The sequence below is a fragment of the Mirounga angustirostris genome, unplaced genomic scaffold (genome assembly GCF_029215605.1).
Source record: "Mirounga angustirostris isolate CCGP_5_RB_7025 unplaced genomic scaffold, mMirAng1.0.hap1 SCAF_2, whole genome shotgun sequence".
Classification (NCBI taxonomy): Eukaryota; Metazoa; Chordata; class Mammalia; order Carnivora; family Phocidae; genus Mirounga; species Mirounga angustirostris.
In genome coordinates, this window is record NW_026991710.1 from 5,044,774 (window position 1) to 5,059,182 (window position 14,409).

At 51.9% G+C, this 14,409-nt stretch overlaps 1 protein-coding gene across 4 annotated transcripts in view; it reads left to right on the forward strand.

Moving 5' to 3' along the window:
* The window catches only part of JAKMIP1 (janus kinase and microtubule interacting protein 1), a 64,131-nt gene that overhangs the window by 17,495 nt on the left and 32,227 nt on the right, over positions 1-14,409 (forward strand). For all 4 annotated transcript variants that reach the window (XM_045879489.2, XM_045879490.2, XM_045879491.2 and 1 more), the window contains 4 exons: positions 124-243; positions 3,000-3,146; positions 3,979-4,119; positions 5,823-5,882. In XM_045879489.2, the coding sequence (XP_045735445.1) occupies positions 124-243; positions 3,000-3,146; positions 3,979-4,119; positions 5,823-5,882 (468 nt within the window). The remainder of the gene's footprint in view (positions 1-123; positions 244-2,999; positions 3,147-3,978; positions 4,120-5,822; positions 5,883-14,409) is intronic.

The following is a 14,409-nucleotide window of genomic DNA, read 5'->3' on the forward strand; positions in this document are numbered from 1 at the left end:
AGCCCCATCTGGCTTTGGGCCTCCCAACAAGGAGCTCTCGGTCACATCCCATGGGTTTTCTGAGAGTGCTTGGAGTCCTGTAAGCTTCTTCAAAGTACATTTGTATCTTGACGTTTTTCTTAGGATCAACATATGGATGAGCGAGACGTGCGGCGATTCCAGCTAAAAATTGCCGAGCTGAACTCGGTGATACGGAAGCTGGAGGACAGAAATACCCTACTGGCAGACGAGAGGAACGAACTGGTAATCAGGCCCCTGAGACATAGATGGTGCCCTTGTAGTGCATGAGGAAGCCGCCCTGGGGCCGCAAAGCCTGCCTTGAACACATAGTGTGGAGACCTTCTGGTTTTCTTTACTTTCTTTCTCATTAATCTCTGATTAAAAATCTAGCATGTGCTCAGTGAAGAAAGCTGTGACTGCCCTTTGTTTCTACAGGAATTTATCCTGAGCTAACAGTCGGAGGGAGATGTGAGGGGTGTGGACAGGATGTTCACTACAGTGTTGTTTATGCTAGCGACCAAAACCGACCCGAAACGAAACAAAAGCCCAATTGTTCAATACTCAAGTACTGGGAAACATAATTACGGACCATTTATGCAGTGCATTGTGTGCCATCATTAAGAATGGTGATACAGATCCTATTTATTTGCCATGGAAATGGGCTCGCGGTAGATTAAATGATAAGCAGTTTACAGAACAAGAATCCATTGTCATCGTGCTGGATATTGGATGTTGTTTTAGGTGGTGTGATTATGGATCACGTTTATTTTTTGCATAAAAGTTCACGGATTTCTAATTTTAAAATAATGAACGGGACTTTGGGTTAAAAATATAAATCTGTAGTAAAAAGAGCGGTTTATTGAATACACATAAATTTGCTGGATAAACAGCCAAATGAATTTTTATGAAGTGGGAGTTGGTACATAAACTTCTTGACAAATGCCTCATCATATTCCTGTTGATTCTAAATTTTATTATGAAAATAAGTCCATCTATATCATATCTGAAGAACACGGAAGATGAACAGTGTTAATGAATGTTACCTTTTCGCAATTTTTTAAAAATTAAAAAAAAATTTTTTTGAAGATTTTATTTATTTATTTGTCAGAGAGAGAGAGAGAGAGAGTGCACACAAGCAGGGGGAACAGAGGGAGAAGGAGAAGCAGACTCCCAACTGAGCAGGGAGCCCGATGCGGGGCTCGATCCCAGGACCCTGAGATCATGACCTGAGCCAAAGGCAGACAGACACTTAACCAACTGAGCCACCCAGGCGCCCCAACCTTTTCACAATTGTAACAGGATCAAGATTAATTCATTTCCTTCAAGTATTTTTAAAGGCATATTTTTAAATGGCTTTAATCAGACCATATGTCTAATATTAGATGTACGCTTTCCACGTAAATATTCATGAACCAAAAAAAAAGTCCCTTGTGGGCTACAGAATAGTTTACTAAGAAGATTAGAAACAAATGTAGCTTGCTTGAAACAATTCGGAGCACCCTGAAGTGTTTAGAGCAGAAATCGACCAGCTAGCCAGCACTTTGATCTTAAAATCATGAAATAACTACCCTTAGCTCTTTGAGGTGGTTCTTACATGGTTTTAATGCTCGTGTAAACATATCGACACCCTAAGGGACTTTCTGTTGTTGTTTTACAGTTATGAATGGGCTATTTCCCCTCTGTATTATTGTTCTGCAACTTGCTTTGTGGGTTACAGCCCTGCCCAGCAGGACATGCTGACTGATGCTGTCTGCTCAGCAGCCCACACTCCACGATGCGGACCTACCGTGGGTCATTCACTCAGTCCTTTACTGGCGGATCTCTAGGCTGATCAGGTTCCTTTGCATGGAGTACATTTCCAGAAGAAGAACCCATGGATCAAAGGTCCATTTTATATATGAATGGATGCTTCTCCGACTTTTTTATCTTCCTTGACAGCTTGGTCCCCCAAATCAGGGATCTGCGGTCAGTCCATGAGCTTGATTCTCGGTTCCAGGACTTTCTGTGTGGCTAGGAGCACAGCGCCCTGGCTCTTTGCAGTCAGGTTCTCTGTCTGGGAGATGGGGATGGGACCCCGTCCTCGGGTTGTGGGGAGGGTTGAATAAGCCCGGCGAGGCTTACCACAGTTTGTTCTAGAAGGCAGATCTGACCACAGAGGGCTCGTTCTTCGAAGCCCTCAAGGTCCAGGGGTAGAAACTAAGTGACAGAGCTCTCCAGATCCCTCAGCCAGGCCTCGCTGTGCCCACGCTTCCTCTGAGCATCACCCCACATTCTGTGTTTCCTCTGCACTGAGCGAGCTGTGTTCTTATCTCACCATGTTCATTCCTCCTTTACTGACTTTGCCCTCCTCTTCCATCCACTGGGAGGATACCCTGTTGTGCCATCCTTTGACCCAGCCCCAGCCTCAAGAGGGGCTCCCCCAATGCCGATCAGACAAGAGAGACTGGAAGGATACCCTGCCAGTTGTCAAGACTCGGGGGGCGCCTCCAGGGCTAATGCCCACCCTACTTATCTTTGTATCCCCAGCACGGAGTCTGGCAATGAGTGGTGCCCAGGCCTTCCCTGTTGCCCGAAGAAGGCAGAGCTTTCTGCTAGGTCTGCACTTTGGGGGAGAATGGTGGCCAAGAGCGGCTAGGTCACTGGATTGACTTTTATGCCTGTGACTCCTGACCCCTGGGGGTTATGCCCAGAGGTGGAGGAAGTGCAGACTAGTGGACAGGGGGCCCTGAGGCAGATCTGTGAGCCTCCCTGTTGGGCTGCAGCCTCCTTCTCTTGCCTTAACCAGGGCCCTCTGAGCCTCACATAGGACATTGTGTTTGGAAGCCAGGTGTCTGTGGGATCTTTTTGGAGGTTTGTGCCATTCAGGAAATGTGGTCCTAACAGTGGCAGCTCCAGTCCCAAGGAAGGCCCAGGCTGGATCTCTGCCGGCCTCCATGGTGTGACGTCAGCAGTTCACTGGGTGTTAAAGCCACCGGCCTTCTGTGTCTTTCTGATCGTAGCTGAAACGTTCCCGGGAGACCGAGGTCCAGCTGAAGCCCCTTGTGGAGAAGAACAAGCGAATGAACAAGAAGAATGAGGATTTGCTGCAGAGCATCCAGAGGATGGAGGAGAAAATCAAGAACCTCACAAGGGAAAATGTGGAAATGGTGAGTCATTGGCTACCTGGGACCACCAGCCCCAAGTTTTGGTGTCCGTCTGGGATTCTCCAGCCCTGACCCTCATAGTCCATGTTCTCCCCGCGGCCCCTGCCTCCCCCAGGAAGCTCATGAGGGTCTCAGTCGCGCCCATCCCCCCTGCTCCCACTTCTCTGGGCCCTCAGTGCCCCGCAGCTGGGCCGGACTTGTGTTCTGTTGCCTGCCACCCCCGCGGCCTTAGATGCACCCCTCATTCCCTCTGCCCCTCAGTGCCTTCATCCAGAAAGTGGGGATGGCAATACCAGCATCGAGGGTTGTCTGGAGGATGGAGTGGTGGCAGGGCAAGGCCTCCCAGCGTACCTGGTTCTAGTGCACGCTTACTAGGTGAAAAGCTATGGCCATTTCTGCTCCAAGGGCTTTCTCTGCATAAGGAGTTTGCATTCTCTCCGACAAGAGTGGCTCGTCTTTGTGGTCAGGGCGGTTCTGGTCTGTGATGGTCTGTGCCAGAGTCTGAGGTTCATTGTCCAAGGTAGGGTGAGTCACCCCATTTACAGCAACGAGACTGAGGCTCTGTGGGGTGCAAGGCCCTCGTCCCGGTGTCCCCAGCAGGCCCAGGAGTGAGGGTGTGTGATCACCGGTGGTGGGCTTGCCTCCCCAGCTTCCTCGTCCAGCTTCCAGGGCCCGGTTTGGGTGACCACCTCCCAGCCCCGTGCCTGCCCAGCCCTTTCTCTCAGCAGTGGACCCTGCTGGCCGGGCCCCATGCTGGCTTCTGGTCTGTATCTGTCGCTTCCTCCAGCCTGGGGACCGGCTGGCCGTCATCCTTCCTCTCTCCCTCTGGCTGCAGAAAGAAAAGCTGTCTGCCCAGGCGTCTCTGAAGAGACACACTTCCTTGAATGACCTCAGCCTGACCAGGGACGAGCAGGAGATCGAGTTCCTGCGGCTGCAGGTGCTGGAGCAGCGGCATGTCATCGACGACCTCTCACTGGTATGTCTGTGCTTGGCGTGGCGCCAGGGGACACGATGTCAGGAACGGCGTGGCGGCTCCAGGGCGCAGCTGCTAAAGCGGGCGGGGCCTCGCGGAGCTCATCCCGCGCACCTCCCTGCTTTATTCGGCCCCAAAGCAGCCTGGACTTCGTATAAACTGGGAGCCGTTTCCATGGCTACTCTTTTTCTCAAATCTTCTCCCTGATTTGCTGTCGTTAAGAGGAAGCATCAGTTTTGAGAATGAGTCTTCTGGCCTCTACAGAGTGGGCACGATTTGTCCCTGAGAAGTCTTTTTTTTTTTCTTTTCTTTTAGCTCAGTTGTCGCAGACCATGAACTTGAAAGCCTGAACCTTATAATCAGACTAGAATTGGAAGGGCTTACTAAGACTCTGTGTGTGTAAGATTAAGGGGAGATGAGTATGTCTTAGTAGGTAGAGTGTTATATCCAGAGAATTCTCCAGCTGACTGTGAAAGGAGCTTAGGCATCATAAGGGAGCATTTGTATTAAGCTTCAGTTGGATCTTAGAAGCAAAGCGTGTTCTTATTGCCCAAGAGGGAATGTGGTGGTTCCATTCATGGGTCTTCAAAGTGTAGACAAACCAGTGATGAAAATTCTAGAAGAAGCTTTGACCATAATTGTCCAGGTCACATTGCTGGCTTATCTTCCTCTCTCTTTAACTCCTTCTCTCCTTCCTTCCACCCACTAATCCATTCTATCCCTCCAGCCTTCTTCTCATCCATCCATACTCCCATTTCCCATCCTCCTCCCATCTCTTCTTCTTTCCATCCATCCACCTGCCTTCCCATCCCCCCCTCCTTTCTTCCCTCTTTTCTTCCTTCCATCCATCCATCTATCCACCTTCCCACCCTCCCCTCCTTTCTTCCATCCCTCTTCCTTCCATCTGTCCACCCATCCTCTCATCTCTCTTCATTACACAGACTTGATACAGCATAAGATAAACACACCTTCAATAAAATGATGATACAGTTGAAAAAGGAATAATAAACCAGAGACTAGAGGAAATACAGATAGTCACATCCACTGAGATGAGGAGGGACAAGTAGGTGGACCATAGGGGCTGGAACCAAGCACCAGATTTGTCTCTGGGTTTCTTGGCAGCCAAGGGGGAAAGCAGGGCTTGGTTAGGAGGGAGAGATGTCCTGGTTTTGCCTGGGATAGAAGGCTGCACACCTTCTACTGCTCTGCAGACACCATTCTTCCTGACGGCGGCCACCAGGTGGCCACAGCCTCCACACTGCATTGTGGGTTCTAGCCCCGTAGAGCAAAGGAAGAACCTGAAGTCAGAGGAATAAAGTGCATCACCTGGTCCAGAGGAGGTCCCTGGGGATTTGGTCCCAGCTCAGTCTGAACTCAGCCACAAGCTATTTCATCCTGGGCTGCAGACCTCACTAGTCCACACTGCCCAGGGCTTTATAGCTTCCAGCCCCCAAAGCACACAGGCTGGGGCTTTCAGGATTGGCATATTTGGGGATTTTTCTCAAGACAGTCCCAGTCTTGTTAAGGACTTGAGTAAACCGGGTGGCCCCCTAGTTTGCAGTTCTGGGAAGCGGCCATCACGCCGGTGCTCAGAACTTGGACTGACCCACGCCCAGTGCGGACAGGCAGGCACGGGGTGAGGGCCGGTGGGTTGGCTGGTGTGATGTGAGCTGGCTGCAAATGCCAACAGGTGTGTCTCCTTCTAGGAGAGGGAACGGCTCCTACGCTCCAAAAGACATCGCGGGAAAAGTCTGAAGCCCCCCAAGGTAAGCCCGCAGTGGTGCATCTGTCCCGCTTTGTGGCCCTGCCCAGGCTGCAGGGCGGATGGTCCAGGAGCAGGGAAATGTGAGCAATCCATAGGGGGTCCTCGAGGCAGAGACACTCATGTCTCCGCATGTCTGATGGGGAGAAAGCCGTTACGGCGTCTCTCAAAGCATCATCGGTTATGGCCATGGGCCAGCGAATGTAATTTATTCATGGAAAACTTACCGATGGATTCTGTATGTGGGCCTCAGGGGCTGCTCACCGAAAATTAAAAGCATAAATACTTAGACCTTTTGAAGGATTTAAAGGGCGCTCAGGCTTGGTTTATAACATCTTATATCCTGTTCTGACAAAGTCAGGAGCTTTGGGATTTTTCTGGAATAACGCAGAACCGTTCTCTTTGGAAAATGTGCTCTTGTAAAGACAGTGCCCAAATGTCCTGGCAGAGAGAGCAGTGCTGGCCGGGAACATTCGATGCCACAGGGACCGGGCTGGAATGAAAAGAGTAAATTGGGGCAGGTGTAAAAAAAAAAAAAAAAAAAAAAGACTTGGTTTGCATTTAAACCTGTGAACATTTTTTTCACTGCCACGAAGACGTGGGTCTGCTCTCCCTTCTGTTGAACTGGATGTCCCTCCTGGTTTGTCTTTGGATAGAGATAGGGTCCTGAAACATTTCTCTTCTCTCAAGAAAACAGCGGTGCTGATGTGCTACACATAGCCACCAATGTTGAGGCTTTCATATCGGAGTGGCAGTAGGGAGCCCTGGGGCCTGTGGTGACCCAAGCCCCCAGCAGCAGATGTCACACATTCCAGGGGTTTGAGGGAAGTGGGGACCCTTCTGCATTAGTTTCCTGGGGTGGCTGTAACAAAGTACCCCATCCCGGCGGGGGGAGGGGGGCGGCGAGAACAATGCAAACATATTGTCTCATAGTTTTGGAGTCTGGAGGTCCAAGGTCAAGGTGTCGGCAGGGTTGAGCCCCCTCTGAGACCCATAGGGGAATCCTTCCTGGGCTCTTTTAGCTTCTGGTGATTTCCCGGCACTCTAACATTCCTGGTCTTGCAGCTGCATGACCCCACCCTCTGCTCTTGCAGTCAGAGGCCATCCTCCCTGTGCGTCCGTCCCATGGCTGTCTTCTTATAAGGACACCAGTTGTATGGGATCAGGGGCCCGCCCTGCTCTGCTATGACCTCATGTTAATGGAGTACTGGGGATAGGGCTTCAACATGTCCTTCTTGGGGGGACCCAGTTCACCCTAAAGCACCTTATTTTATATAAAATCTGAGGATTTTAAATGTTGGCAAAATCTGTGGTCCAAATAAAATCTATCTGTGGGCCGAACTTGGCCACTTGGCTAAGTGGTGGTGCATACACCGCCCCATTTCATCCTCTCGGCAACCCCGTGAGGTCAGCGTTGTTTTTCCCATTTGACGGCTACGGGAAGCATGCGGGTACACAACATAGAAATAGCTCAAAGAGACAAAGTGGATTGACAAGGCAGGGGTTCAAACTCAAGTCTGGGCCCCAAAGGCCAAGCTTGCACCACCAAGTCAAGGTGGACGAAGGGCATTTTAAGGCAAACCCCCCCCAACACCCCCCAAGCCTTTGTTCTCTCCCCTCTTTTTCTTAATAACATAACTATAACTATAGAATCCATTTTGCTTTCTGGTGTTTTTTTTTCCCCCCTTAACATTGTACTACGAAGCATGTATCCATGTTATGACTCTGTCATCAAAAATAGAAATTTTTATGGCTACATAATCCGTTGAGTAGATGGGCCATAAATGTGTTCACCATTCCGGGCCGGGCACGTTAGCTTTCAGCTCCTGGCAGCTCTCAGTGCTGTTGCAGTGAGTGAGTGAGTGTGTTTATGCCTACGTAGACAGCTTGTTCTGGGCCAGGTCTCCTCTTGTCCCTGAGTGCTGCCCGTTCCATGAAGTGACTGGACATTCTGCTTCTGCAAATGCCACCGCAGTGGCCTCCCTTTGTCCAGGAAGCTGTGTCCAGGGTCTGGACTGTCCCCATGGGTAGATTCCCAGAAGGTGGGCTATGGATCACAGGGTGTGAAGGCTTTGGTGGAGAACGCGGGACCCCCTGTGCTGTACGGAAGAGACGCATCATTTTGCATGGCTGCCATTAATGTGCATGAAGGCCATGGGCATCACGGGGCATGTTGAAAAAGCAACAGTCGAAAGGCCTCCGGCTTGACTGAGGAACCGGACATACTGCGGCATTATACACCCAGGAAGCTTCCAAGGAGGGTTTTCGGGAGACCCACTGTTGAGCCCTGACTCCGTTTTTCAAGCCTATATCAGAATTCGCAGAGTAAGGAAGGATTCTGTTTTCCCTTTTCCCATTTCTGAATGTGCTCGTGGGATGAGAACTTTACAAAGGCCTAGAACGGACTTGGGGTTTGCTGGGCTTGCATGGACACAGGTGAGGAGAGTGGTGGCTGTGTCCCGCTCACCACGCCCCGCTCACTGTCTCAGCACAGAGTAGGTGTCCCTGTGTAGCTGTTGATTGAATAAGCAAATTGCTTTTACAGGTAAAGTGCGTTGGCATGACACTGGACCATCTCAAAGGATGGGGATGTTCGGTCACTAATTGAAATAGTTCAATGACATTAGAAGGCGGAGTTTGGGAGTCTCCGTGGGAATTTTTCTGAGCTGGTTCAGGATCGTTTCCACTTACTGTTTCTATGACCCACAGCCTCTTTTCTTTTTCTCAAGATTCAGGGTAGAGCAGTTTCCCCCACATGCTCGTACTTTCTCCTGGCACTATCCGGGGCCAGATGGGGACCTGAGCAGGTTTTGAACCCCCCAGGGTTATCTCTTGGGCCTGGGTGGCTTCCCTCTCTTCCCTTCCAGAGGCTGCTGGGATTCAGTAGTTTCTTTCTCCCCTTCAATGCCTCCCTCGAGCCCTGTCCGTTGCACATCCGTGGGCTTTACCACACTTTGCCCGGGCCTCTGTTTGGCCCAATTTTTTGTGCCAGAATTTTCTGGAAGTCCCTGGACTCTGCATTTCCCCTGGAGGGGCTTCTCCAGCTCCACGCCCACACCCCAATCTGCTACATTTGCAGGGATGGCAGGGCCGTGATATCCTCATCCCAGGGAGACCGTCACACCCTGAGGGCCGCTGACCCTGTCTCACTGTGCTCCCGGGGACAGGACTGGTGCGGGCGTCTCTGCCCCAGCACGCTGCTCGTTCAGCCCTTCACAGGGAGTAGCAGGAGAACCCCGAGTGGTTCCCCAGGCCCCGTGTGGGGAGGGCGGGCTCGCTCTGCAGAAGGACCAGGATCACGGATGAACCTAAACAGAGCCTCTGCCTTGGGGTGGGAGGCGGGTTTGCTTTTGGAAAACTTGCCGTCCGGCAACATGGAGTCGTGTCTCAGTAGAGAGCCGAGTGCATGAGCATGGCTAAAGTCATCACGGTTGGCTCACGCGCCTTGGTTAAAGTGGGGCTGGGATCTGGGGAGAGGCTGAGACCCTGTAGCCTGGCAGCCACGTGAGAGTCAGGTCTGGCTCCAGGCCATGTGGCATTGACCTCGGGGAGCCTATTTCCTGGCTCTCACCATGATTGTCCCATCCAGGAGACCAAACAGAGCATCTGGCTCTGTGTCTGGCATGTAGTCAGGGATCCATAAATTATGATTTTTCCTTCTCCCTTCCCCTTACGTCAGTAGCTTTCCTTTGGCGGATCTGTTGAATGCAGATTCCCAGGCCCTGCTCTTCATTTCCCTGGTTCTCATTCGTGTCACCTTTTTCAAAAGAGAGGCCGTCACAGGTAACAGCGAGGTGAGCTCTCGATGCCCTTTAGACAGTAGCTAGCCATCATTTGTGAGAGGCCGGGAAGATCGCTGAGAAACATCAGAGCGCCGTGGGAAGAACCGCCCTTCCTGGGGCCCAAGTGTCAGTGCCGGGGGCCCCTCGTCCCCGAATGGCCCCTGGGGCTGCTGTCACCAGGAAGCAGCTGATGCCTGGGCGGATCCCTTATGGCAGGTCACTCATGGTCCTCCTGCACCCTGCAGGGGCTCCTGCATCCATTCTCATCAGACGCTTGGGGCCTATCCACACTTGACCTTGTGTCCCCCAAGGCCAAGCCTGCCGCTCTGTGGTGGCAGTTGCTTTGGAACAGAAGACAGAGCACACCACCTTCCGTGGCTGGGGCTCCTGGGCATTTGTCATCATGTGCCACGCTTTCCATTTCTAAGTGGCTAAAGGAATCTTATTTTCTCTGTAGGGTTGTTTCCACTCGACTTCGTTCCTGGGCTGTCCTTCCCCACAGCTCTGTCACCAGCCAGCCTCTGAGCAAACTCAGCTTGCAGATAGCATAATTTCTGGGATTATCTCCCCCTCTCCCATTAGCCAAGATTCTCTTTACTGTGAGTGTCAAAAACTAAAAGTCATTTAAGAAAGGAAAGGAATTTAAATAGCTGAGAAGTCCAGAGATAGCTGGTTGCAGGCACAGCTGGATCCAGATGCTTACACAATATTGCCCGGAACCTGTCTCTCTCCCTTTCTACTCTGCTTTCCCCATGGGCTGGCCTCTTTCTCAGGCAGGCTCTCCCCATGTGGTGCCCCGATTGGCTTCAGCAGCTGTAAGCTGGCGTTACTCCTGCCTAGCAACTTCTGTGGCGGGAGGGCATCTCTCCTCAGTGGCTCCAGCAAAAGTCCCAGGGCTGGTGCTCCTTGGCTCAGGTTGGTTACAGGCTCATTCCTGAGCTAGTCCCAACTCCGCCTGGGTGGAGGGGGGGAGCTTATTTGGAAACATGAGTGAAAGGCTATGATGTGGTTACATAGCTCATATCATGGATACTTTGGGAGGAGCAGAGTATCAAGCATTATTACAATTGAAATATACATATGAACCTGATTGTCTATATTTTTCTTTTTGTGATGGTCCTTTGCCTTTTAATATGGCATGAATATCTTTCCAAGTATAGCAGTTTCCTTTTTAATGGTATTATCGATCTATTTTTTCCAATGTGCGGGATCTTACTTTTGCTGTTCTGCTGAGAGAAGCTTCTCCAAGAAATGCAGGCTCCCGTGGGCGCCCCAGGTGTGGATCCTGGTTTGCTCAGTCTGTATAAATAAAATAGGACTGCTGAGAAGCCCATGAGTTTAGCTAGTCCGGGTTGCGTGTGGGGTGCTCGGGGGACAGACAGAGAACTTGCCCAAGTGCAGGAGGCTCTGGGCCTGAAGAAAGCTCTCCCCGCGTCACGGTTGCTAGCGCTGTTCCCAGGGGCCTTGCGCTTGCCCAGGGACCCAGGGCCTGTGGCAGGGCAGTGCCAGGAGGGCGGCCCCCAGAGAATGCACCAGCGCGGAAGCTGTCCTGGGTGCCGACGGTGCCAGCCCAGATCTTGGAAACCGGCTGCTCTCAGCCCCTGGATCTGCCCTGGAGCTGGCTGCCAGAGGCTGATCACAGAGCTGCAGGCACGGGAGTCGGCAGGAAGCCTCAGACACAGTGGGCTGGGCGTGGTGGAGGGGAGGAGAATGTTCCAGGGGAGAAGCGGTGCTTCCCCCTAGCGCTGGAGAGGCCTGGGAGCAGGTGCCAGAGAGGCTGCTCTGGGCTCACCGGGCGCACGCGGGCTAGTGGGCTCTGCCTCTGTGCCCCGCAATGGAGTACATCCTCTTTGTGCTGTACTTCTCCTTCTTTCTCTGTCTCTGTGCCCTGGTGTGTCTGTACTTTTCCGGCTGCCAGGAGATGACCTATAAGCATGAAGGTAAGCTGCCGGCTCTGGGCGACTGTTGGCCGTTCTGAGAAAGGACACGGCCCTGGGCTGGGGAGCCCCTGCCCACGCAGGCGGCTGTTGGAAGGGACGCGGGCAGGGAGGAGCGAGGGGGCTCGGAGGCTGCAGTCCGGGGAGGGTGATTTATTTTGGAGGTACCTCTCTTCCCCTCGGGGCCTTTCCATCTGCTGAGAAGGAGCACCTCTGTCCGTTCCAGGAGTAAACGGAACAGACACATTTGTTTTTCATTTTTGCCCCAGAGGCATCTTAAACATTTGGATTGGTTTATAAAAAGGAGTGGGCAAGGCAGGACTCTGGGGGTAAAGAAGATGGAAATCTGGAGGAGCAAGCCCCCAGAAGGTGTGTGGCCAGGAGCCGAGGCTTTTCCTGGGAAATAAATGCCCAGGGAATCTGAGAAAGGTGGACAACTCTGGGAACCAGACAGTTGCCCCGGTGCTTGACTCTTTCTTAAAGAGCCGAGCGTTCGAGGAAGCAGTGTTTTCTAGGTGATTCTGTCCTTCCGTGGAGGCAGGTGCTATTTGACCTTGATTTTGAAAATGTGGCATCAGGGGGAGGTGGCAATGGCCTCAAAGAAGACAGCCCCAGAGTTTCACGTTAAGTGTGAGAATGTCTTTTTCTATCTTGCTTTTATTAACAAAGGCATACATCTCTGTGGTGTATTTCGGCTTCCCATATAATGAGAAAACTAACCCTTCGAGGAAACAAACTAACCCAACCCATGTGTTGTACAAGGTTGGGGGGCTTCTTAGGCCACTCGTTGCCTCAGAGGGAGTTGTGGGTGCTGGGGGTCTGCGGATTCACCTCCTGTTGGGAGAGAGACATAATGTGAGTGTCCTTTTGTGCTTGATGCCCCGTCAGAGCTGTGTCCCACCTCCCACACTGCAGCATGCTGCCCTGGAGTCTTGGTCTCCGGGGCCACATTGGACTTCAGGGGGCTCCACTTGGGTCTGGGGATAGGCTGTCGACAAAGGCTGCCAGCCAGCGCCGCCCCAAACAGTCCTGTCCCCGAGGCCTCGCAGTTAGCAGTGTTTACAAGAAATAAGGTGGGTGAATGGCTGCCCAGAAAAATGAGGAGCCTGGAGCTCAGGGAGGTGAGGTGTGTGTGTGTGCAGAGGAGCTTTGAGTGCGGTATAGCTGTCGCTCCTGAAGGTGCCATCGTCATCAGGATGTCACCGCCGCTCACTGCTCCCCAGAAATCATCTGGAGAGTTTTCGATACCTGAATTCAAGTGAGGTCTCTCCTCTGGAGAGGAGATGGGAGTATATATGACTATCCCCAGCTTCTACTTGGAGAAGGAATCATTTGAAATTGACAGAGCCTAATAGGTCCCCACGGTTCTTTTTAAGATTTTATTTATTTATTTGACAGAGAGAGAGATAGCGAGAGCAGGAACACAAGCAGGAGGAGTGGGAGAGGGAGAAGCAGGCTTCCCGCCAAGCAGGGAGCCCGACGCAGGGCTCCATCCCAGGACTCCGGGATCATGACCTGAGCCAAAGGCAGACGCTTAACCACTGAGCCACCCAGGCGCCCCAGTCCCCACGGTTCTACCCGCTAAACTCACCTGGGGTGTGAGCAGGTGCCTGCCCAGCTGGTGCTGGCTGTGTGAACGAGGGCAAGGGCTGTCCGTGCAAGCCAAAAACTCTTTGTGGGCAAACAAGTTAGTTTAGCTTTGAGTTCATTAACAAAGACACGTTCACAAATACGCATCTGAGAACCGGTATTTATTGAGTGCGCCAGGCTCTGGGCCACAGTGGGGAATACAAAAGCCCAAATCTCACCCCTCATGAGCAAACCCCTGTCCTCCTGGGTGCCTCCAGCAAAACCTCTCCAGAAACTCTAGCTCTACAGGAGGACAGAGTAATCACTCTGTCTCCCTCTCCCTTCCTGATGGCTGAATTCTTTCTTAATTATGTTATTGATTATGGTTGCAGCCACATTTCTTTTACATTTGGGCGCCCGGGAGTGCAGACATAGACCAGCTTCAACAAGCACAGTGGTGGGGGTGCCCTCAACGTGCAGGACGAGCGCTGACCCCTCTGTGGGACGAGGAGTGGGGAGGGGGTTCTGGGAGGAGCCAAGTTCTGGATGAACCAGTGGGAGCCTGGGGCCTGACTCTGCAGTTAGTTATGGGTCTTTCCTCATGGTCATGAAAAGCATTCATCTATCGTAAACAGAAATAAAAATCTTTCTCGGGGGCTATTTTGGAGGGAAAAAAGGCCAATGTTCCTAAAACAAGGGAGATTGATCTGATGATTGTCAGTTAATGTCTGCAGTCCCCAGGGGACCGAAGCTCCTTGTGGGGGAGAGCATGGCTGGTTTTAATCATGTTGTGTTCCTCAGGCCTCATCCAGTGTCTGACCCATAGGAAGTGCTCAGTCGAGTGTTTGCTGAATGAATGCAGGAACGTATGCGTGAATCGCTCAATGAAGCCCCATATATCATGGTATTTGGGGTGGGAGAAGTGCTAGGTAGGCTAACCAGGGAGCCGGCACACCGAGTGTTAACATTGCCTCTGAGTGATTGGTGCACGAGGGTCCCTTACACTGTTCCTTCTAATTTTATGAGTGTTCCAAGTTTTCTTAATAAAAAGTTAAACAAAAATTGCCTTTTAGTGCAGGTCCGGTTGAGGACCTGGACCACACGCTCACCAGCCAGTCAGAGCCTGGGGTCCATCTGTGGACCCTCTGCCCTTTTAGCCTTTCCCTGTGTCTGGCGCGTAGCATGAGACATCTCATGTGGCCCGGCTGCCCCTCCTTAGTAGGACACACACGCTGCCCATCGA